This window comes from Colossoma macropomum, unplaced genomic scaffold (genome assembly GCF_904425465.1).
Source record: "Colossoma macropomum unplaced genomic scaffold, Colossoma_macropomum, whole genome shotgun sequence".
Lineage (NCBI taxonomy): Eukaryota > Metazoa > Chordata > Actinopteri > Characiformes > Serrasalmidae > Colossoma > Colossoma macropomum.
The window spans coordinates 552,501-577,325 of record NW_023494809.1 but is presented as its reverse complement, the minus strand read 5'-3'; the positions used below and the strand labels follow the sequence as shown (position 1 = coordinate 577,325).

General features: G+C 42.7%; 2 protein-coding genes across 4 annotated transcripts in view; both read right to left on the bottom strand.

Moving 5' to 3' along the window:
* Positions 1-368: 368 nt before the first annotated feature.
* fzd1 (frizzled class receptor 1) lies at positions 369-5,277 on the bottom strand. Its single transcript, XM_036557961.1, has one exon. The coding sequence runs from the start codon at positions 4,276-4,278 to the stop codon at positions 2,650-2,652; it is 1,629 nt and encodes a 542-aa protein (XP_036413854.1). The 5' UTR covers positions 4,279-5,277; the 3' UTR covers positions 369-2,649.
* Positions 5,278-13,015: 7,738 nt separating this feature from the next.
* Positions 13,016-24,825, bottom strand: part of cdk14 (cyclin-dependent kinase 14) — a 122,794-nt gene continuing 110,984 nt past the window's right edge. For all 3 annotated transcript variants that reach the window (XM_036557962.1, XM_036557964.1, XM_036557963.1), the window contains one exon: positions 13,016-15,879. The gene's annotated coding sequence lies outside the window, so the exon portion shown is untranslated. The remainder of the gene's footprint in view (positions 15,880-24,825) is intronic.

Genomic DNA, 24,825 nt, shown 5'->3' with positions numbered 1-24,825 from the left:
TTATATCACAATACCTACATTTAGAGTCGGTTATTCATTCAGCCTAATGAGAAACTGTAGAACAGACTCAGTTTATACCACAATACCTACATTTAGAGTCGGTTATTCATTCAGCCTAATGAGAAACTGTAGAACAGACTCAGTTTATATCACAATACCTACATTTAGAGTCAGTTATTCATTCAGTCTAATGAGAAACTGTAGAACAGACTCAGTTTATATCACAATACCTACATTTAGAGTCAGTTATTCATTCGTTATTCATTATTGTTTTACAGTCAGAGTTTACCTGACCTGTCCAGCAGAGGACCCGTAAAGGTGGAGGCTGAGACACATTCACACTAAAAACAGCTGCACATTTCATACAAAGCTGTGAACTTTATTCCTTGGAGGAAAGTGAGGAATATAGTGTAAAACCTAAGAGCTATAAATATAAAAGTTCTTCTGATTGTGTTACAAATGCAGGAGAAACGTTCATACAGAGCTGTAATACAGACAGAACACCTCACTATCATGCAGACAGAGTTCAAACCGAGCGTTCGAGACTTTAAATCAGCTCCTCCAGTTCTCACTTCACAGTGTGATGTTCATCTCACACAGACTTCACGCGTCGAGCCCCTGGTCCGAACAAGTACAAGTGACATGATTGGGTGTTTTAAACTGAAATCAAAACGTACCAATCATGATTCATCATATCATTCGGTCATATGCAAAGGTTTACATATTCACACCCCGAGTTCAATAACAAACCATAGAATTTCTAATGAAAATGGTGTATTTTTTAGGTAAAAATTTGTTGTGCACTAGATACTATGTTGTGAGCAATAGAAAATATGTGGTAAGCACCTGATACTATCAGGTTTAGCAATACTATGTGGTACTATTAGATGAGCACCTGATACTATCAGATGAGCACCAGATACAATATAGTGAGCACCCAATACTATCAGGTGAGCACCAGATACTATGTGGTGAGCAAACAATACTATGTGGTGAACACCTAATACTATCAGGTGAGCACCCAATACTATGTGGTGAGCACCCAGTACTATTAGATGAGCCCCCCAATACTATCAGGTGAGCACCAGATACAATATAGTGAGCACCCAATACTATCAGGTGAGCACCAGATACTATGTGGTGAGCAAACGATACTATGTGGTGAACACCCAATGACTATCAGGTGAGCACCCAATACTATGTGGTAAGCACCCCGGTACTAGCAGGTGAGCACCCAATACTATCAGGTGAGCACCAGATACTATGGGGTGAGCAACCGATACTTTGTGGTGAGCCCCCAATAGTATGTGGTGAGCACCAGCTACTATGTGGTGAGCCCCTAATACTATGTGGTTGAGCACTTGATCTCAATCCATATTATCTTAATTTTTTGCACTAGTTTAAATTCAGTAAATAAACAGTAACTGTGTATTAAAATGAGCAGAGGCGTGTCTCTGTACAGGATGTGTAACTTATTCACACAATCAACAAATGGAATTTGACCATGGGGTGCCAAAACTTTTGCAAATGATTGTAAAAACACTAAATACTGATTTTCTGTAATCTTCTCTGTAAATGTAATGACTTTATCTCCACCTTTGCAGCATTTCCTGCTGTTTGATGATGTCACCATGCACAAGTGGGCAGGGTAAATTAATATAAACCAATAATATCATGTGCCCCCAACCACCACCCCACCCCCTACTCACTTCAGAAGGAAAATGCATTAAAATTTCAGATTCAAAGTTACATAAGATACATAAATTGGCTGCATTTAAACGTAGATTTTATTTAAGCTCATATAATAATTCAGTATCACATATTTTACTGGGCCATTAACCTGTTATTAGAAGCTCAGTGAACTCCATTTTAAGGCAGTCAGGTTCTGTATGAATGACTTTGTTTACATCTCAGCCACTGAATTATGCAGAGATTTTGGATTATCTGAGTAATTCTGATCACATTGTAGTGAAATCAGGACTGGAAAAGAGATGCATTATAAACAAAGGAAAATAGACCTGAACGGAGTTCAGAGGAGGAATATTAAATGACGGGAGAAATCGTTTCTGATTGGATTTGAATTTCAGATCTCTTCTCATTTTCAGTGAAAAAAAGGTGCTGTTGGACTGAATCTGTCTCCTGTTCGGTCTGTGTAAGAACTAAAGATGAATAAAGGCACTAAAGAACAAACCCTGTATCGCTGTGTGAAACAGAACGCAGCCAGGAATCCCTCCAGCTTCACTCCATGCTGCCTTGTTTCTTAGAAATCACTGAATTATGTTGCACATTGACAGTTCTTTGTCTTAAACCCGAGTGCGTTCCTTACTGTAGGAGTTCACACACATCATGTGGTCTGTTTGATGTCCATTCAAACAATACATCCCTCTAAAAAGGTCCAGAGCCTCTCGGACCAGATCGTCGGAACTCAGAAGTCTGTCCTAAGCAGATTATTCCGATCAGCAAAATCACCTCCAAAGATATAGTCCAGGAAAAAAACGCTGTCATATCAACCAAGACGTCCGTCATAAAACGAATGAGAAATGCTTTTAAATACAAATATATACTTACAAAATACCTCAGCAGTGTTTATTTACAAAATAGATAATCCACAAGGTCCATAAGACCCCAGAGAAAAGAATATTCCATACATCACACCGTCGTCTCTCCGTGTTTTCCGTTTGCGAGTCTCGTGTAGAACTTTCTCCATGAATTTAGTGTCTTTCCAGACCAGATCCAGAAGCCGGACGTTATTCCCACGATCAGAGTCATCAGGTACTTGATCATGAAGACGGTGAAGTCCGGGCTGACCTGTGGGTTGTGCGTGGGACACGGCACTGCGTACGTTTTGCATGATTGCCCGACCCACGTCTGCTCCCACTGTGGCCGGAAGGCCTGCTCGTAAAAGTAGCAGGCGATGACGATGGTGGCGGGGACGGTGTAGAGCACGCTAAAGACTCCGATCCGCACCATCAGCTTCTCCAGCTTCTCCGTCTTGGTGCCGTCGTGCTTCATGATGGTTCGGATGCGGAAGAGCGAGACGAAGCCAGCCAACAGGAACGACGTTCCGATGGATAGGTAGAGGAAGAGCGGCGCTAGCACGTATCCACGTAGGGCCTCCACGCTGTTAATGCCCACGAAACAGACGCCGCTCAAAACGTCGCCATCCACCTGCCCCACAGCTAAAATAGTGATGGTCTTGACAGCCGGCACTGCCCATGCCGCTAGATGGAAGTACTGGGAGTTGGCCTCGATCGCTTCATGACCCCATTTCATCCCGGCTGCCAGGAACCAGGTTAGCGCCAGGATCACCCACCAGATGGAGCTAGCCATGCTAAAGAAGTAGAGCATCATGAAGAGGATGGTGCAACCCTCTTTCTTGGTGCCCTGCACCACCGTCCGGAACTCATTGTCAAATTTCTCATTGCAGGCCACGACATCCTGCAGCAGGAATCCAGCCATGTAGGCCACGGACACCATGGTGTAGCATCCAGACAGGAAGACGATGGGACGCTCGGGGTAACTGAAGCGCTTCATGTCCACCAGGTATGTGAGCACAGTGAATAAGGTGGAAGCACAACAGAGCACTGACCAGATGCCAATCCACAGCCTGGCAAAGCTCCGCTCATCCTCGGTGAAGAACATGAGTCCATGTGGAAGCTTCGGCTCACAGGGGGCAGCGCAGTCCTCCTCACCCAGGAAGCGGTAGTTGAGGTAGGGAGGCACCCGGAGCACCGCAGGGCACTTGTAGCGCCTTCCGGAAGGCCGGTCGCGGGGTGACGGGGTGAGGGTGGTGGTGCCAGCGCTAGGGGTAGCACTGGAGCCTCGCTCGGATGCATTCTGACCCACACACAGCTCTCCAGAGCCATGCACAGGGAAAGATTCGCAGGCCAGGCTCTCAGGCCACTGGAAGCCGAACTTGTTCATGAGTGCCTCGCAGCCCAGCCGGGCACGCTGGCACAGTGCCCGGCAGGGCGGCAGCGCCTTCTCCAGCACTGTGCAGACAGGTGCGTAGACCGAGCAGAGGAAGAAGCGCAGTTCGGCCGAACACTGTACTTTCACCAGCGGGTAGAACTGATGCACCTCCAGTCCTGCGTCCTCCTGGTTGGTGTGCCCCAGCAGGTTGGGCATGATGGTCTCGTTGTACTGGATATCCGCACATAATGGGATGGAGATGGGCTGGCAGAAGCCATGCTCAGGCACTGAGAGCCCACGGTCACCATACTGCCCATGCACAGGCGCCAGCACCAGCAGAAGCAGTGCTGCGGGCAGTAAGGTCATGGCGCTCACTCTACTGCCCCCACTAATGCCCACTACTTCTGCCTTTTACTTCTTTTTACTGCTGCCCTAATACTCTTTATTACTACAATAATGCCCTTAACTGCCCTGTACTGCCTCCCTAACGCCCTTTACTGCCCACTACAGCTGCCCTAATGCCCTTTACTGCCCACTACAGCTGCACTAAAGCCCCTTATTTGCCATCAACAGCTACCCTAATGCCCTTTACTGTCCTCTACCGCCTCCCTAATGCCCTTTACTGCCCTCTAATACCTCCCTAATGCCCTTTACAGCTACCCTAATGCCCTTTACTGCCCTCTACAGCAACCCTAACGCCCTTTACAGCCTTCTAATGCATCCCTAATGCCCTTTTCTGCCTTATACTGCCTCCCTAATGCCTGTTACTACTACCATAATGCCCTTTACTGCCACCCAGTGGTCCTACCCGCCCACTAGGGCCACCCTAATGCCCTCTATGCCCCCTCATGCCCTTTACCTTCTAATTCCCCCCTTTAATTGCCCCAATGCCCTTTAATGCCCCCCCCCACTGTCATCTGCTGCCACTCTAATTATCTGTACTGCACTTTACTGCCTCATTACTACACCTATAATGCCCCCTAGTGCCCCTACTTTCCCATCTACTGCCCTCTATTGCTCCCCAATGCCCTCGACTACTCCCTACACCTACTTTCCCCTTTGCAGCCCCTTCACCTCAGACAGCAGACCTACTACCCCTACTGCCCCGTATTACCTGAGCCCCCCCACTAACCCTAGAAGTCCCTACTGCCCCCTCACCTCAGTCTGCCACTGCACTGCCTCCTCATTGTGCCTCTGTAGCCCTCAGCCTGCTACGGAACTGAATATGCGAGAAGATCCACGTTCCTCTTCAGATCTGGTGACTCTCTCTCTCTCTCTCTCTCTCTCTCTCTCTCGTGTTGAGGTTTCGGTGTCCACCCGTTTCTTCCTCTGGTTTGTCGGTCCTCTTTCCCTCTCTCTGGCTCTCTCTCTCTGTCTCTCTCCCTCTCTCCCTTTCTCTCTCTCTCTCTCTCTCTACAGGGGGGCGGGGTTAGTGGGCTGCTTTAGGGAGCATCAACATTTTACACACAGACTCAGTGCAGCACTCTGGATTTGGGTTAATCCTTTGTGTGTAACTGAAAGTAAAGGAGCCGTCCGGCAGTCCAATATTTATGTGCAATGTTGTCACTTGATACTTATTTTGCCTAAACAGTTTTTTTCATTTTTTGGTGAAATTTCCAAGTTCTGAGCTTCCAGGTCCAGATTTGAAACAGCTTTGCAAAGCTGCAAGAATAAAAACAATTCAAAGCACCACACCCTCGGGTTACCGTGAGAATCATGGCTGAGTGGCTCAAGGTGTTTTAGCTTTGTTTTGCTACAATAGTATGTTTATCATTTTTTCCTGCCTTGTTAAACACACTGTGAAAGCCAATGAGACAAACACACCAAAGGCATTTTTCAGCATATACTATACTAAGAATTATTCAGCATATACTAAGAACAATTCAGTATCTACTATCAATTATTCAGTCTCTATTCTGAATTTTCAGTATCTACTATAAATGATTAAGTATCTACTATGAAGTATTGAGAAACTACTATGAATTTTTACATAAATTATGAATTATTCAGTATCTACTATGAATTATTCAGCATCTACTCTGAATCATACAGTAACTAATATGAATTTTTTCAGTATCTAATATTAATTGTTTAGTATCTACTGTGAATTATTCAGTAACCACTATGAATGATTTAGTATGAATTATTGAACATCTTCTATAGATTATTGGTATCTACTATGAAATATTTGGTGTCCCCTGAATTATTAAGTATGAATCCAGTATCTACTACTAAATTAATGTGTACATTCTGTAGTTATGAGAATTGAAATGTGAACCCACACACAGACCCTTAAAGTTGCCTATGTTTCAAAACAGTAAATAAACTGTGTTACTGATTGTTATTGATTGAAATGTAAACTGTTTTAAAATAACACATTATGAGTGATGAATTATACATGGATTATTAATCAGAATATATGCTGTAACCCAGTAACTGCTTCATTTCTGTTCTGCACATGTGCAGTGGATATGAGAGTGAAGTCTGGTTTTCACAGATGGTCCCTAAAGCAGGGCTGACTGCGGCCTTCCTATTGGCTCCTGCTTACATCAGTCAGAGAGGGGGCGGGGCAGAGTGATCATCAGTGAGGGAGGACGGCCTCTAAGCTTCAGAGCTGCTGTTTATTCTGATTTTTAAATATCTATTTGCCTCACGCAGATCATAAACATGCAATCTAGAGCTAAAGTCTTAAACGGACAGTAAACAGGTTCCTCTGCCTAATGCTGTTCTGGATCGTCACATGACCCATCAGAGAGTTCCTGAACGTTCTCTCACTTCCCCAAACAAAGAAAACTACAGTTCAACCCAGCACAAATGAATGAATCCCTGAGTTCCTGAGTTCATCCTCTGTACACTCTTAAAAAAGATGGTTCTTCAAGGGTTCTTTAGTGAAGACAATGGTTCTTTGAGTGTTCATAGCTCACTTTTAAAGATATAGAATCAATTTTAAGAATCGTTTCACCACTGACAGAGAAAATGATTGTATTCAGCACCGAAAAGGGTTCTGCTATTGATACGTTCTCAAGCTTGTAACAACAGAAGAACCCTTTTGTGGTGCTACATAGAATCAACACGTTCACCATCAATCTGAAGAACCCTTTCACCATGCAAAGAACCATTTAAGCATGCAAATGGCTCTTTGAGCGTTTATGGTTCTATATAAAACCAGTCTTTACTAAAGAACCCCTGAAGAACCAATCTAAAGAATCATTTCACCATGGTTCTTCAGATTGATTGAGAATGTGTCATATATGGTTTTATATAGAACCAAAAAGAATGCTATTGATATGATGTCAAGCTTGTAACAATAGCAGAACCCTTCTTGGTGCTATATAGAACCCTTTTCAAAAAGGAGCTATATGGAACCATATATAACACATTCTCCGGCAATCTGAAGAACCGTTTCACCATGCAGAGAACACTTTAAGCATGCAAATAGTTGAGTGTTCATGGTTCGATATATGGTTCTTCTATAGGACCATTGTCTTTACTAAAGAACCCTTGAAGTACAAATCTGAAGAACCGTTTCACCATGGTAAACTGCTGGGTGAGGAATGATCTTCCAAACAGCAGCGGAAGAATGCAGCGTTCCGTTCAGGATGGGAGAATAATCCCTAAATTCCCGGTTGGAAATCTGTAATAACAGGTTTGGAGTCGTGATGTTCTGTAAGGCTGGAATTACAGCTTTAAAGAGCTTTTCATTCTCCCGAGTGGCTGCAGACTGAGCCGGGGTAGAACAAATCAGGGCAGATGATGAGCAGCTTTTAGAACACTGTAGGTTCTCCAGCACGACTGCAGCGTGGAACTTATTCTCTAAGAGCTACAGTGAGAATCTTCATTCACAAAGCAGTTCAAACAGATCAGCCTTCATCATAACACTCACACACTACAGAACACAGTTAAAAAGACGGCTCTTCAAGGGTTCCTTAGTAAAGCCAATGGTGCTGTTTAGAACCTTGAGTTCTACATAGAACCGTTCCATGCTTAAATGGTTCTTCAGCTTGATGCAGAATGTGTTGTGTGTTTTTTTTTAAATGGTTCTATATAGCACCAAAAAGCATTCTGCTACTGTATACAAGCTAGACATCCCAAAATAATTACCTAGAACACTGGAGTTTGTACACTACACTTACTCAGATAATATCTAGAACTTCTTTGGCATTCCAGCATAGTTTAGTTAAACTGTCTTGGGACTTACTGTCATGTTATCCAAAATAATTACCTAGAACACTGGAGTTTGCACACTTACTCAGTTAATATCTAAAACATGTTTGGGATTTCAGTGTAGTTCAGTTAAACAATCTTGGAACTTCTGTCCCCTTACGAACTTTGATTTTTTCCGTTACACTTATGTGCTTAATACAAAAAAATAATAATATATCAAATTAAATGAGAACCAATCTAGAATCTGTTTGGCAAATCTTAGTGTAGGGCAGTCAAACAGACTTGGAACTCACCATCATATCACCCAAAATATTTATCTAGAGCACTTGAGTTTTTACCTCACGCTGGTTCAGTTAATATCTAGAACCTGTGGCATTTCAGTGTAGTTCAGTTGAACTGTCTAACCCCAAATCACTACCAAGAACATTAGAGTTTGTACCTCACACTTACCTGGTTAACATGCAGAACCTAACTAAACAACTTCAGTTTTTCAAATTAAAAGCTGTTCACATTTCACGTAAAAATGTTCCACAGCGTTAGAACATTAAAAGTCCTGTATAGTAAAATTGTAAAATACTACAGAGCCCCTGAAGGGACATGGTGTAATTTTTTTAGGTAAAAATATGGTGCGCACCAGATAATATCAGGTGTAGCGGGTGCTCACTTGAGTAGTATCTGGTGCTCACCACATAGTATTGGGTGCTCACCCCATAGTGTCTGGTGCTCACCCCATAGTATCAGATGCTCACTTGATAGTATTGGGTGCTCATCACATAGTATCAGGTACTCACTTGATAGTATTGGGTGCTCACCACACAGTATTGGGTGCTCATCACATAGTATCAGGTACTCACTTGATAGTATTGGGTGCTCACCACACAGTATTGGGTGCTCATCACATAGTACCAGATGCTCACCACATAGTATTGGGTGCTCACCACACAGTATTGGGTGCTCATCACATAGTACCAGATGCTCACCACATAGTATTGGGTGCTCACCACACAGTATTGGGTGCTCATCACATAGTATCAGGTGCTCACTTAATAGTATTGGGTGCTCATCACATAGTATCAGGTACTCACTTGATAGTATTGGGTGCTCACCACACAGTATTGGGTGCTCATCACATAGTATCAGGTGCTCACTTGATAGTATTGGGTGCTCACCACACAGTATTGGGTGCTCACCACACAGTATTGGGTGCTCATCACATAGTATCAGGTGCTCACTTGATAGTATTGGGTGCTCATCACACAGTATTGGGTGCTCATCACACAGTATCAGGTGCTCATTTGATAGTATTGGGTGCTCACCACACAGTATTGGGTGCTCATCACATAGTATCAGGTGCTCACTTGATAGTATTGAGTGCTCACCACACAGTATTGGGTGCTCATCACATAGTATCAGGTGCTCACTTGATAGTATTGGGTGCTCACCACACAGTATTGGGTGCTCATCACACAGTATCAGGTGCTCACTTGATAGTACTGGGTGCTCACCACACAGTATTGGGTGCTCATCACACAGTATCAGGTGCTCACTTGATAGTATCCGGTGCACACCAGATTTGTACCTACAAAAATACCCCTGAGTAAAATACAGCGCACACAGCAGTAATGAAGACAGACAAACAGTGACGCATTAATAAACTTTATTTGTTTCAGGTAAAACAACAATAAACAACATTTACAGAAGGACATTACATGTTCCATAATAACATTACATACAAGTTATAACAAATAATGCAGTAACTATCCTACGTTTCTCAGAGTTTATAAAGTGACCTGTACCACTTCTATACTTTCAGACTGTTTGTCAAAATTCAGATTTTCAGTGCATCATACAAAAAAGAAAAATAGATATATGCGAGTGAAGCTATTTGAAACGGCGGCCGGAGCGGTCAGTCCAGCAGGATGCAGGCCGGACTGAGCCTTTTCCTAACGAGTATACAGTAATATGAGTTTATTAAGGGGACATTCCTGACCCTGGATGCAGATAGCTGAAGCGTCACTATTACAATTTACACTGTTACCCCTCGGTATGTACAGCCTAAGACACTTTATAACAAAAGATTACAAAAAGATTAAATATTCACATATGAATAGGACCGTCCTGTCCAGACTCCGCCCACAAACGTCTTCTCTCGTAGCTGCTGTTGTGAGGCTGGACAAGCTTTAGAGAACATTTAGCCTAATAAGAAACTGAATGAATAACTGACTCTAAATGTAGGTATTGTGATATAAACTGAGTCTGTTCTACAGTTTCTCATTAGGCTGAATGAATAACCGACTCTAAATGTAGGTATTGTGATATAAACCGAGTCTGTTCTACAGTTTCTCATTAGGCTGAATGAATAACCGACTCTAAATGTAGGTATTGTGATATAAACCGAGTCTGTTCTACAGTTTCTCATTAGGCTGAATGAATAACCGACTCTAAATGTAGGTATTGTGATATAAACTGAGTCTGTTCTACAGTTTCTCATTAGGCTGAATGAATAACCGACTCTAAATGTAGGTATTGTGATATAAACTGAGTCTGTTGTACAGTTTCTCATTAGGCTGAATGAATAACTGACTCTAAATGTAGGTATTGTGATATAAACCGAGTCTGTTCTACAGTTTCTCATTAGGCTGAATGAATAACTGACTCTAAATGTAGGTATTGTGATATAAACCGAGTCTGTTCTACAGTTTCTCATTAGGCTGAATGAATAACTGACTCTAAATGTAGGTATTGTGATATAAACTCAGTCTGTTCTACAGTTTCTCATTAGGCTGAATGAATAACCGACTCTAAATGTAGGTATTGTGATATAAACCGAGTCTGTTCTACAGTTTCTCATTAGGCTGAATGAATAACCGACTCTAAATGTAGGTATTGTGATATAAACCGAGTCTGTTCTACAGTTTCTCATTAGGCTGAATGAATAACCGACTCTAAATGTAGGTATTGTGATATAAACCGAGTCTGTTCTACAGTTTCTCATTAGGCTGAATGAATAACCGACTCTAAATGTAGGTATTGTGATATAAACCGAGTCTGTTCTACAGTTTCTCATTAGGCTGAATGAATTTTTACCGGCGCTCTGTGAAGCTCCAGCCTCACAACAGCAGCAACAAAGGGACACATCTGTGGGCGCAGCCTGGATAGGTTGATTACAGGGTAAATGTGGGACTGACCACAGGCCCTAAAGCCCCTCCCACAGCAGGCGGAGTTTCGTACACATTTATTTCTTTATTCAGATGTATTTCGTTCTTTATTCTGTGGTGATCATACAAACGTGATGCTGCCCTTCACTCTGCAGACGTCACAGTGCTGACGAGTCACTTTTCTCCCTTCAGATTCTTCATTCCTCACTTCCTCCCCGAGAAAAACACAGCAAACCCGCCTCAAACATCTCCACATTATTAGTGGAGTTATTAGTGCACTGAACAACCCCCAGTCAGGAACGCTCTCTTACACAGAAACAGTACAGAGCCTTTCATTGCTATGTTCATTATTACTGTATTACTCAAATGGATGAGAGGAAGCCAAAGCCACACACTGGAGTTATTCTCATTTACTGTCCCGTCGTGTGAAAAGAGACAGTAACAGCAGCGAATATGATCAAACCATCCACCGCACTGTTTAGCCACTCTGTTAGAATCAGTACCAGCGTTTTTGGGATCACTGTGGGCCACAAAATAAAAAAAATCCCCAAAAACCCATCAGCATTAATGAGGAAACTCAGTCTTTAACCCTCAGAAGTGTCAGTTAACACCAATGAAAAGAAAATCCTGCTGTAATTTAAGCTGAACTGTTTCTGACCCGCAGATCATTGAAACAGGCAGAGAAGCTGTGTGGAAAGAGCAGATTCTAAACTTTCAGTCCAGACCACATTAGTGTTCCTAGGTCAAATCGTTTATGATGTTGATTTAAAATTGGAAAATGCAGAAGCAAATCGGTTCTAATCTGTTACTAACAGGGCTGCCTAAACTTTTTAATGGCACAAATTTTTTTCCATGTCACTCTGATAGAAGCCGTGATTGTAGCTCTCGTTCAACTACAGCTTTTAAACGTCTTTTAAAGCTCAACCTTCAGCAGACGACGCTGGGCAGACACTCGCAGAAGAACTATGAATAGATCAACGAGCAGCAAACTAACAAAAGCAGCTTGGTGAAGCTCCAGTTCCCCTCGAGATCCTCCACTGGAACAAGAACCCACAAGCTAAATGAACGAGAGCGAGCGGCTATGATGTTTATTCCTTGCCAAAGTGCATTTTTGTGCATTTCTGCCTGCTGTGCCCTAACTTTTTAAACTTCAAACAATGGGACCGTATTACAGAACCAACTCTGAAATCTGATCTGTTTAGTCACCGTGACGACTGAATTTCGGACAGTAGCTATTACAGAATAACAGCTCCTACCTTCATAACCTCATCATGAACTCCAGATAAGAAAACAGCATCACACAAACATCCTAACTAGACTGAACCTCCTAAATCCTGTCCTAACTTTAGGATGAACCCCAACAGGGTCCTCACTTCTGTTTAAGGTCCGTTTCTATGGTTTTTAGGCAGCTGTGTCAGCAGCAGAGTTCACTACCAGCATAATGAGCTCCATTTATCTCTACTGTAAAACGCTGCTTTCACTGTGAGATGATTTTCTTTTCTAACTCTGCGTTTTAAAGATCTCAGACGCTGCAGACTCGATCTCCACCGCCCCTCTGATCACCTTCGTGTGTTAAGGTTGATGATGAAATATTACAGTGATGGTGGTGAATAATGAGGAGACGGAGCTGAACGTGTGTCTGTTTATTAGGAGGAGTAACGTTAGCGCGCTCGGCTAAAGCGTTTGGGAAACGGAGACTGAAACTGAGGAGCGGCGACGCTCTGATAAACAGCAGGGGGCGCTCTCACAGTATTCACAGCTCACAGTTTATCACACTTTAGTTCTGTTTGACCTTTTTTACATCAGTAACAGCAGCTTAACTCACATTTTAACATTATTCTGATGACGTGTTTACATTTCAGCTGTGTGTTTATGATCGGTTGCTAGTCTAATCCTAGACATGACAGTTGATTGTCGACTTTGATTGAGTAAGTTAAGATTCCCTAACTGGAGATAAGATTCCTAAATTAAGGTCAGATTTGATTCTGTAATACAAGTTGGGAAAATCTCATCTTGACCCTTCAGATCTAAAGACAAAGAGAGGATGTTTCTGTAATATGGCTCCTGGACATTGTTTTTACAGTGTAGTAGTTACAAAACAGCGTACCGACGGTGATAACTGTAGACTTGTAAGGGTTAAAGTGACCATCAGTCTGTCCCCCTCTGGTCAGATAGCACCAGCGTAAGTGTATTGCCTGTATTCAACAAACACACTTAAACACACATATAGATGAACACCGAGACAGCTGCACTACCGCAACTATTAACGCTGTGAGTGTGTCATTGCTTTAGTTCTGTCCCTGCAGTAGGTGTGTATGAACAATCAGACCTCAGCATCATCATCGTCATCGTCCTCCTCAGTTCTCTTACGTGTGACTTATACTTCCGTGAAGATGCGTATCTGCGCCGGTGTTAGTAAAACATAACGCGCTACAGTAGCTGTCATTCATTCTTCCTCTTCTGAAGCAATCATAACAAAATCATAACTTTCCTCTATATAGATTAAACACGTCGGTCTTTGTATGTACACAATCTGTCCGATCATCTAATCACGCTGACATGAAAGCGATGGAGTAAGATCTCCGTGCTGAAGAACAGAAGCTCAGCTAAACAGAGCAGAGTCCATTCCTGTTCCCTAACAGCTCTGTAGCGTTTACACCTTAATCATTAAAGCCCTGTTGGAGCTGGATTAGTATTATCTGGGGAGGCGCTGTTATCTGAGTGATTACCGACGAGGTCCGTCATTTTAATCCAGTATGAAACTCCGGAGTGAAGTACCTTCTACAATTCTCCAAACCCAGAGCTCCTCAATAACAGCAGTCCTGGTCCGATCCACATCTCAGTAATGTAATAACAAAACCGGCTAATGGAAAACAGATGAGGCTGAAGTCGACTTCCTATCGTTGGGATTTTCCCGTTCCACCTTAAATCGTGCACTCGTTACTGCCGCTTCTCTTTATTTTCTTTTTTTGTGACCTGCAGACGAGGCTAACCGCTAAAAATGGAGCTCGATTTGACCCTTAATTCTCAAATTAATGACAAGACTGAAATCCACAACGTTTTCAGTAATGGCTGAATTGCAAAGAGAGGGAAAATGAAATATCTTGGAAGCTCCTCTCGCAATGCAGCGTGTTTTCTGTCTGTTGGGTTGCATTTGCTGAGTTGAATGTACCCACATTACTAGCCTAATGCTAGCCCATTTGGTGTAACTTAACAGAGATCCTGTATCCCGTATGAATCGACCAGTCAAATCACCCACAGATTTCAATATCGGACCTCCATTGAAACTAATCCAGCTCAAATAGGGCTTAAGGCTTTATTTCAGCCGTTTTTGGACTGTTTCTACTCAAACAGCATCAGCTGATGATTGTAATCAGCAGAATTGACTGTGTGCTGTTTAAAGAGCTTTCAAATGCTGTTTACTCTTTGATTGTAAACAAAGTACTAAAAGGACTGTTGGGTGGATGTAATATTGCGATACTTCTTCATGATATATGATGTCACAGTATTTATTTTTTCACACGTCTGATTAGTTGGAACAGAGATAAACGGCTACATTTTTAAAAATGCTATCAAATGATTTTAAATCAGTATTTGTCATATTGTGTTGCACTAAATCCAGTTAAACTGGACTAATTTCACTCTCTTTATAATGAATCATGCAGTCGGTCAGTGTCTACAAGCACTGACGATACACACAATATGTTCAGAAAAGCATATTGTGACATAATATCACAATAACGATATATAATGTCATATTGCCCAGCCTTACTTTTGGGTTTGTACAGCTAGTACAGATGAGTTTGTGTTTTAGAGAGAAGCTCAGAAGTAATTATTACTGTTAGTGAGGTTATTTTGTCCAAGGAAGTAATCAGTGAAGTAATCCCATTACAGTCGAGAAGTAATCAGTAATTTGTATTGGATTACTGTTTTTGAGTAGCCACACCAACACTGGTTAGCTTAGCTCACAATGAGAGGCCAAAATCTCAACCGTATGTACATCTTTGTTTATACGATCTTCAAAATATTACAGTCTTAATTCTTGAAAAAAACGTGAGACTTTCCTCTTTGTTTTCCGTATATTCTGGTTTTGAACAGTGACCCCTAGTGGACGCTGGCAGACACCCGTGAGAACCACATGACAGCTAGACACGTTCACAGATACGCAGATGCAGAAGTATAAAATCAGCGTTTACTGTTATTAATATAAAAAGAATTTTATTTATTATTATTATTATTATTATTACTGAATGTTTGATCTGAGTACTGTCTGTTGGTAACTGGAAAAAAAGTTTGATTTGTCTTTTACGAGTTTATAAACATCATCAGACTCCTGTGAGTGGAGGGGGGGGGTGTTTTGTGTCCATTCCAGCACACCGTACATTCGTCCACAGGCAGCTACATACACAGACTGGACGTGTGTGTAGTCCTTCAGTGTCGTTATTGATGGTGTGTAAACATCGCAGAACTTCTCTAATAAAATCAATGAAAGTGAATCTGCTGAACGCGACGCTCTGCTCTAACTCACTCACTCACACAGTCACATCAGCTCAGACGTCAATCTGTTAATGGAGCGTATGAGGAGCCTCCCTCCTCCTCCTCCTCTTCATCCTCCTCTTCATCCCGACAGACCACCAGCAGCAACCTGAAACACAAAACAACAGGCAACGTCAACCTTACTGAGAGTAGAGAGGGAAAGAGAGAGGAAAGGAGGATCGGAGAAAAAGAGACGAAAAGAGAGAAAACAAGGTAAGGGAGGAGTAGGCAAAAATAAAACAAGACGAAAGAATAAAGGAGAGGAGAGAAAAAGAAAAGAGAAGAAAAGGAAACGAAAGACAGGAGAGGAAAAAGAAGAGGAGAGAAGAGTGGAGAGAAACAAAGAGAAGAGAGTAGAAAAGAAAAGAAAAGAAAAGAAAAGAAAAGAAAAGAAAAGGGAAAAGAAGAGAAGAGATAAAAAAGAAGTATAGAGAATAGAAGGAGAGAAGAGGAGAGAAGAGTGGAGAGAAACAAAGAGAAGAGAAGAGAAGAGAAGAGAAGAGAAGAGAAGAGAAAAGAAAAGAAGAGAAGAGATAAAAAAGAAGTATAGAGAATAGAAGGAGAGAAGAGGAGAGAAGAGTGGAGAGAAACAAAGAGAAGAGAAAAGAAAAGAAGAGAAGAGAAGAGATAAAAAAGAAGTATAGAGAATAGAAGGAGAGAAGAGAAGAGAAGAGAAGAGAAAAGAAGAGAAGAGATAAAAAAGAAGTATAGAGAATAGAAGGAGAGAAGAGGAGAGAAGAGAAGAGAAGAGAAGAGAAAAGAAGAGAAGAGAAGAGATAAAAAAGAAGTATAGAGAATAGAAGGAGAGAAGAGGAGAGAAGAGAAGAGAAAAGAAGAGAAGAGAAGAGATAAAGAAAAGAAGAGTATAGAGAATAGAAAGAAGAGAGAAGAGGAGAGAAGAGAAGAGAAGAGAAGAGAAAAGAAGAGAAGAGAAGAGATAAAAAAGAAGTATAGAGAATAGAAGGAGAGAAGAGGAGAGAAAGCTGAAAAAGCAGTCCATAGTAACTGCACAGTAACAAGGAGCTGACGGAATGGCAGCAGATTTTATGACACATTATTTGAATCATTTCTTTATATCTGTTGATTTATTATTCACTCTATTAGTTTATTTGTTTCTTATAAAATACTTTCTCTTGGGGTAAAAATAGCATTGCTTAAAAAAGTGCACTGCTGTTTTGAGAGTGTGATACAAGTGTACAGAGAAAACGTCTTCAACTATGGTGATTTTGTTTATCTCCTAAATCTCCTCCTCCTGCTGACCAGTCCTGCTCTGATACATAATGCATGCGTCCCTCTGTGTCCTTCCTCTGCGGCTCTTACAAATCAGCTCCCAGTGGAGAGAGTGATGGAGCGCGTGCCAGGAATATCATATCAGCAGCACACAGAGAGAGAGAGAGAGAGGGGGAGAGAGGGAGAGAGGGAGAGAGAGAGACAAAGAGAGAGAGAGAGAGAGAGAGAGAGAGAGAGAGAGAGAGAGAGAGAGAGAGGTAAAGCGTGTGTGTAAACAGCTCTGCAGTTTGGAGAGCAGATACTCAAACAAAACATTAAAAATCATTTCATTTCTGGTTTATTGTGAACGTCCCGGCTGTTGGAACTTTTCCTCTTGTTTATTTTTGCTCAATGGCCCAACTATTCCAGCAAAAAGTTCAATCCGTATGCTTGTTGCCCTGGCAACTGTCCCCAAGGTGCCTTTCTAAAGCACACTGGGGCTCCCATCCAACACCATACATATCTTTCCAGCACCATTCAATACCATTCAGCATCACACACTTTTTAACCCCATCCGGCATCATCTAACAACATCCAGCACTACCCAACAACGTTTAACACCATCCAGCAATCTCCAACACCATACAAGACCACCAAGCACCACCCAACACCATCCAGCACCATACCACCATGAGGCATCATCATGACAATCCAACTATATTCAACACCATCCAGTAACACTCAACACCATCAAGCAACACACCATCAAACACCATCCAGCACTACCAAAACCATGCAGCAACACTCACTGCATCCAACACCAACACCGTCCAGCAACATTTAACATCCAACACCATCCAACACCATCAACACTGTCCAGCAACACTTAACAGCATCCAACACCAACACCATCCAGCAACACTCACTGCAATGCAACACCATCAACACCATCCAGCAACACTTAACAATATCCAACACCATCCAGCAACACTAACACCATCCAACACCATCAACACTGTCCAGCAACACTTAACAGCATCCGACACCAACACCATCCAGCAACACTCACTGCAATGCAACACCATCAACACCATCCAGCAACACTTAACAATATCCAACACCATCCAGCAACACTAACACCATCCAACACCATCAACACTGTCCAGCAACACTTAACAGCATCCAACACCAACACCATCCAGCAACACCCCACAACATCCAACACCATCAACACCATCCAGCAACACTCACTGCAATGCAACACCATCAACACCATCCAGCAACACTCAACAATATCCAACACCATCCAGCAACACTAACACCATCCAACACCATCAACACCATCGAGCACCACTTACCACCATCCGGACCACTCACCACCATCCAGCACCATCAACACTCATCACCATCAAGCACCATCAAGCACCATCCAACACCATCCCAAAGCAGCTTGCAACACCATCTAAGCGTTGGCCCTGTCGTCAGGAGGTCACAAGTTCAATCCCCAGCAATACCACAGTCATCAATGGCTGTCCTCTCTCTCCTGGGTTGGTAGGGTGGTCCTTCCCCTCCCCCAACAAATCAGAGTGATGCTAGCCAACACAGCCATCCGTTGCCTAATGTAACAGAATAAAGAAATCGCAGTGTGTTGAGGAGGTTCGGGCTAGCCTTCACCTCCCAGCTTAGTAGCATCATCTGACAGAGGGAGAGCTGGGTAATGGGTAGAACTGGACACGACTGAATTTGGGAAAAATTTGGTAGAATAAAAATAGAAAAAAGCAGCCAAGGATCCTTCTGTTATCCTCCTCTGAGCCAGACCAGATCGCAAAATTAAAATAAACAAATGAGCGTTACGAGAATCATAATCAAAGAAATTAGATTACACATTAAACAGACGCAGCCGGATAAAGAGAAATTCAGAAATGAGACCTGCGAAGTAAACCAGTGAGAAGTTCTCTCAGAGGATCAGAGATGGATCTGGATCACTAAGCATTCCGAATATTCACTACGGGAATATTTAAGAACCCAGTATAGTGCATAATATCTAGAACAGATTATGTACTGCTGGATACACGGACACGTTTGAGAGAACACACACTGAGAGCACAGCCTATCAACACCACTGGGCAGCTCCCACAATCCTCCAGTGTGCAGACCGGCTCCTTCAGGTTGTGACCTTCGACCTTCCTCTGTGCTGAAGCCTCATCACGTCTTGAAGCGTGTAATGCAGCGAGTCAGTCGGCCTTTAAACCGCTCACAGCCCCTCAGCCTCCACTGCCTCAGCCTCAGCAAGGCCTTTTATGAAATGTGCACGCAGAAACGAATGGCTGGGCCTGGATCAGCTTCAGAATAAAGAGCGATTATTTTGCGTTTTTGTAATTAAATTGACATCCTTTAGGATTTTTACTGCGGTCTGAAGTTTAAAGCCAGCAGAACCCACACTGCCTTGTTGCGTTGCCATAGTTACCCAGGACTGCTGTTTATAACCAAACATTTCGGCTTCAATCAATTGAAATGGCTTCACAACAGTGTGCTGGCTGTGCTGTGTTTGCCAAGAGCGTCTCTGTTTAAAAACCAACTCTCTGAACCTTCTTTAGGAATGTTTAGACTGAGCTCCAGATACATAAAGTCTCAACAATTTTTTTTTCCACATGGTAACAAGGAAAAACTTTAGCTTAAATGCAGGGACACGTTGCTAGAAAGTGATGCCGACAGTGACGTCCTGCAAAACCATTCTTTTTCCATTAAAATGTTCTGGATATTTTATATGAAACAGAATATCTCAATGTGCTACAATGTAGTGAGAGATGACAATATGCTTGTATAACTGACACATCAAATGACCAAAGCACTCCTTTTGGATGAACCCGATGCAAATGAGCCGAGAGGCAACCAATGAGTTTATCAATATGTGGGGCATTAACCAACTGAGTCTCTCCCAGAGTCGAGCTCACATATTAAACAGCTGACCCCATTAAACTTAAAGCATCCTTCTAGCACCTTTCAACACCGCTTAACATCCTTTAACACCATCCAGCACTCTCTAACACCAACCAGCACCATCCAGTGCCACCCAGTAGCATCCCACACCATTCAACATATCCAGCACCATCCAGTGCCACCCAGCACCATCCAACATTGTTTAACACCATCCAGCACCACCCAACACCATTCAGCATGTCAAGCACCATCCAAGACCACCCAGCACCATCCAACATTGTTCAACACCATCCAGCACCATCCAGCTCCATTCAGCATGTCAAGCACCATCCAACATTGTTCAACACCATCCAGCACCATCCAGCTCCATTCAACATCAACATCATCCAACATCCAGCACAAACTAACACCATTCAGCTTATCCAGCACCATCCAGCACTATCCAAAATCATTTAATGCCAACACAACAATCCAGCACTCCATCCTGCACCAACCAGCATCATCTAACACCTTCCAAATGCAGCCAACACCATCCATAAGCACATTATCCAGCACCACTCAACATCATCCTTCATCATCCAGCTTCACACTGTTCAGCATCCAGTATCATCTCTCTCCACAGCTCACATCACCTAATAAAAACAAGGTCAAAACACAACAGTGGACAGAGATATACATCAAGCTCTAATACGACAAGATGAGAACGGTCATTTCATTACAATGAAGCCGATCATATATCCATACTGAGAAAGCGAGCGTGGATGAGGGTCTCAGGATGAAGACATCACCATGGTAAGCCTAATCTCTCAGGATAAAACTGGGCTTTTCAGGAAAACGGAAGAGGAAGAAGAAGCCTGGGATTTTATAAAAGCCTTTCCATTTAGTTCTGCAACCAAAAGGAAGAGATAAAGAGGAGAAAAGCACCATTCGCTGCTTTCAAAGATTCAATTTTAGAAATTTGATTGACAGGCAAGTTTTCTGAAAGCACCAAGTGTTGTCTCCGGCGGGCACCTTCAAACTGGCAGTCTCAAAGAAAAGCAGTAAGATGTAGAACGAGACTGTGATTGTCATGATGATAAAATCAGTCGCCTATCGCTTTTCAGTCAAACTGGAGCAGCAACGTCATCCGCTCAGAGACGAAGTGTTCCTCTGTTCCTCTCCTGTTCCCCAAAAACAGAGAACTGGCATCTCAGAAGAGCAAATTACAGCGATTAATCACAGCACTTGGTGTATTTATGTGTTCAGAAAGAGAGAGAAACTACAGAAAGAAGCAAATTTAGGCCGAAAGTGCAGAACTCAGGCAAGTTGAGTGGGATGAAGTTGGAGCTGGGTGGAGTTGACGATGGTCTGAGCTGGACTGAGTTGGAGGTGGACTGAGTTGAAGCTTGCTTGAAATGGAACTGGATCAAGTTCGAGTTGGTCTGAGTTGGGAGTGGATCTGGATCAAGCTGGAGGACTGAGCTGGAGCTGGTTTGAGTTAGAGTTGGATGCAGCCAGAGCTGGAGATGGAGCTGGAGTGGGATGGAGCTGGATTGCTGTGGAGCTGGACTGAGTTTGAGCTCAAACTAGATTGACTCAGAGTTGGATTAAGCTGGAGCTGAATTGATCTGGAGCCAGACTGAGTTGGAGCTGAATCGAGGTGAACCGAGCTGAAGCTGGATCGGAGCCGGATTAAGCCGGAGCTGCACTAAGTAGGATCTGAGTCAGACATATTTGAAAGAACACATGATTCTGTGGTCTTTAAACTCACAGAAAAGCCTGAACGTTCATTGAAAAACTGAACAATGAAGCCGACAGACAGGCCGGTCTACTGAAAAGGAAACGCTGATCGCTTTCACACTGAAATTACTTTCCTTTCAGTTTGGGTTTTCCTCCAGGCCACTGATAGAAACAGACACCATCTTCAAAATTCACATGAACAAAGGCAACCAGAGCTACTGGCCTCGTGAACTTCCTGCTCAAAATGAACCTGCAAAACCGTCAGCAGCTGCAAACACTCCAGAGAACTTGAGGCAGTGTATTAATTAGCCTGATTTAGGGAAGTCTAAATATGCACTCAGCTTAATGAATTACAGGCATGAATAAGAATGAGGGAGGAGTCAGCCAGAGGAAAATCTGCTCGGCAAATTAGCTGCATATTTACATATATTTACATACATTTCTGGGCTCAACTTTAGTGCTGTCATTTATTCAGGGGATGATTGTGAGGATCTGAAAGTGTACAGGACTCATTTTACAGTATTCATATTTCAGTCAAATCCTCTGCCCTGCTGAGCATTTAAAGATGGAGGAACACTGAAGGCAGTTTAGTAGTAAAGAAGGTAGACACTCTTATCGCTGCCTCGCTTGAAGTTGCATGAATTTTTTTTATGATTATTTAAATATTGAGGACGATACCCATTAAGCGCTTAAATTAATTACACTTTAATTAGTTTGAATACAACTGAATTACTTTAAAAAAAAAACATTGAAATTGATAAATTGATCAATCTGTAATAATAAAATGTGTAATTCTGATTATCATTGAAATTGTAGGCTGAACAGTCTCCATGAGGATGCACTGTTAGCACTTGTCACGTTTTGTAAATCATTGAAAGGGAGGAAACTGGTACGGATCCACACCAGCAGCATCTCACAAATGCCAAACATCTGAACATCTGAACTGTACATACACTCCGAGCACTTTATTAGGAACACCTCCTATATTACGATTTCCATCCCTCAGTCAAAACGGCCACTAGGAGGAGCAAGTGTGCTAAACTAGCAGAAACTTTAGTTAATATTACAGATAATATTCCCTTATACGTACTAAACCTTCAGCTGGATTAGCTACTGAGCTAGCTAGTGTACGATATAAACAACAGACTAACCCACCGTTTCACGTCTGTCCTTCAGACTGAAGGTGTTTCTGTAACGAAAGGCTCGTTATCTGAAGCCGTGCTGAAGCCGACAGGTGTTCAGTAGGTTTACAATGTGAAGTCTGCAGATAATAATGAGAGTGAACTGAAATCCTCTACTGAAGACTCGACACTGGACTTGGACTGGCATGAAGAGACTCTTAAACATCTCTGATCAGCGGTAACAACAGAGGACATCATAAGAGAGCAACACACTGACCAGAACAAAGCGCAAACCATCAGAGGGACCAGAGAGAAACACTGAGGACTGTAAGGGTGTGTGTGTGTGTCTTTGTGTGTGTCTATTTGTGTGTGTATGTGTCTATTTGTGCATGTGTCTATTTGTGTGTGTGTCTTTGTGTGTGTGTCTTTGTGTGTGTGTGTGTGTGTGTGTGTGTGTCTATTTGTGTGTGTGTGTGTCTATTTGTGTGTGTGTATGTGTCTATTCGTGTGTGTGTCTTTGTGTGTGTGTGTGTGTGTGTGTGTGTGTGTCTATTTGTGTGTGTGTGTCTATTTGTGTGTGTGTCTATTTGTGTGTGTGTCTTTGTGTGTGTGTGTGTGTGTGTGTCTTTGTGTGTGTGTGTGTGTGTGTGTGTGTGTATGTGTCTATTTGTGTGTGTGTCTTTGTGTGTGTGTGTGTGTGTGTGTGTGTGTGTGTGTGTGTGTGTGTGTGTGTGTGCGCGCTTTGGGCCAACACAAGAAAATCCCACATGGAATGTGAAGTCTGCCCCCAAACTCCCTCATTAAAATACAGAGAGAGAGAGAGAGAGCGAGAGAGCGAGAGAGAGAGAGAGAGAGAGAGAGAGAGAGCGAGAGAGCCTCAGTTCTTCATGTCCTGCTGTGTACAGAGTTTGTGGTCAATAGCAGGCTTTGTTTAACCATTTCCAAACTTCTCCTCCAGGAAGCCCAGCATTTACAGTTACTATCCAACATCTGGATCATCTAATCCAACCTGCGTTCTTCTAACCAGCTTGAGAGATTTTTGTCACCTTTTAGCTCATCAATGTTTGCTTTTACTCTGATGTAACCGATCATAAACACACAGCTGAAACGTAAAAACGTCATCAACATACTGTTAAAATGTGAGTTAAGCTGCTTTTACTGATGTAAAAAAGGCCAAACAGAACTAAAGTGTGATAAACTGTAAGTTGTGAATATTGTGTCAGCGCCCCCTGCTGTTTATCAGAGCGTCGCCGCTCCCCAGTTTCAGTCTCCATTTCCCAAACGCTTCAGCCGAGCGCGCTAACGTTACTCCTCCTAATAAACAGACACACGTTCAGCTCCGCCTCCTCATTATTCACCACCATCACTGTAATATTTCATCATCAACATTAACACACGAAGGTGATCAGAGGGGCGGTGGAGATCGAGTCTGCAGCGTCTGAGTTCTTTAAAACGCAGAGTTAGAAAAGAAAATCATCTCACAGTGAAAGCAGCGTTTTACAGTAGAAACAAATGGAGCTCATTATGCTGGTAGTGAACTATGCTGCTGACTCAGCTGCCTAAAAACCATAGAAACGGACCTTAAACAGAAGTGAGGACCCTGTTGGGGTTCATCCTAAAGTTAGGACAGGATTTAGGAGGTTTAGTCTAGTTAGGATGTTTGTGTGATGCTGTTTTCTTATCTGGAGTTCATGATGAGATTATGAAGTTAGGAGCTGTTATTCTGGAATAGATACTGAACTAAAGTCAGTCCATAAATTCAGTCATGGAGATGAGTTAAGACGTTTCTGTAAAACAGTCCTCTGGATGAAAAACTGTAGCTTTTGTGAAAAAGCACTTTACAAACTCTGCCTGTAGGGAACCCTCAGTGCAGTGAGCCGTCTGTCTGTCTGTAATTATCCTCTTACTGCAGAGATTATTATTTTATTTTAAACCTCGTCCGGCTGCTGCTCAGATCCGAGCAGATCAGTGTGTGTATCTGAATGAAGAACACACACACTCCCCACACAATGGCCAGTACAGCTTTAATTAAAGCGCTGCCAGCAGGATGGGTCATGAATAATGCA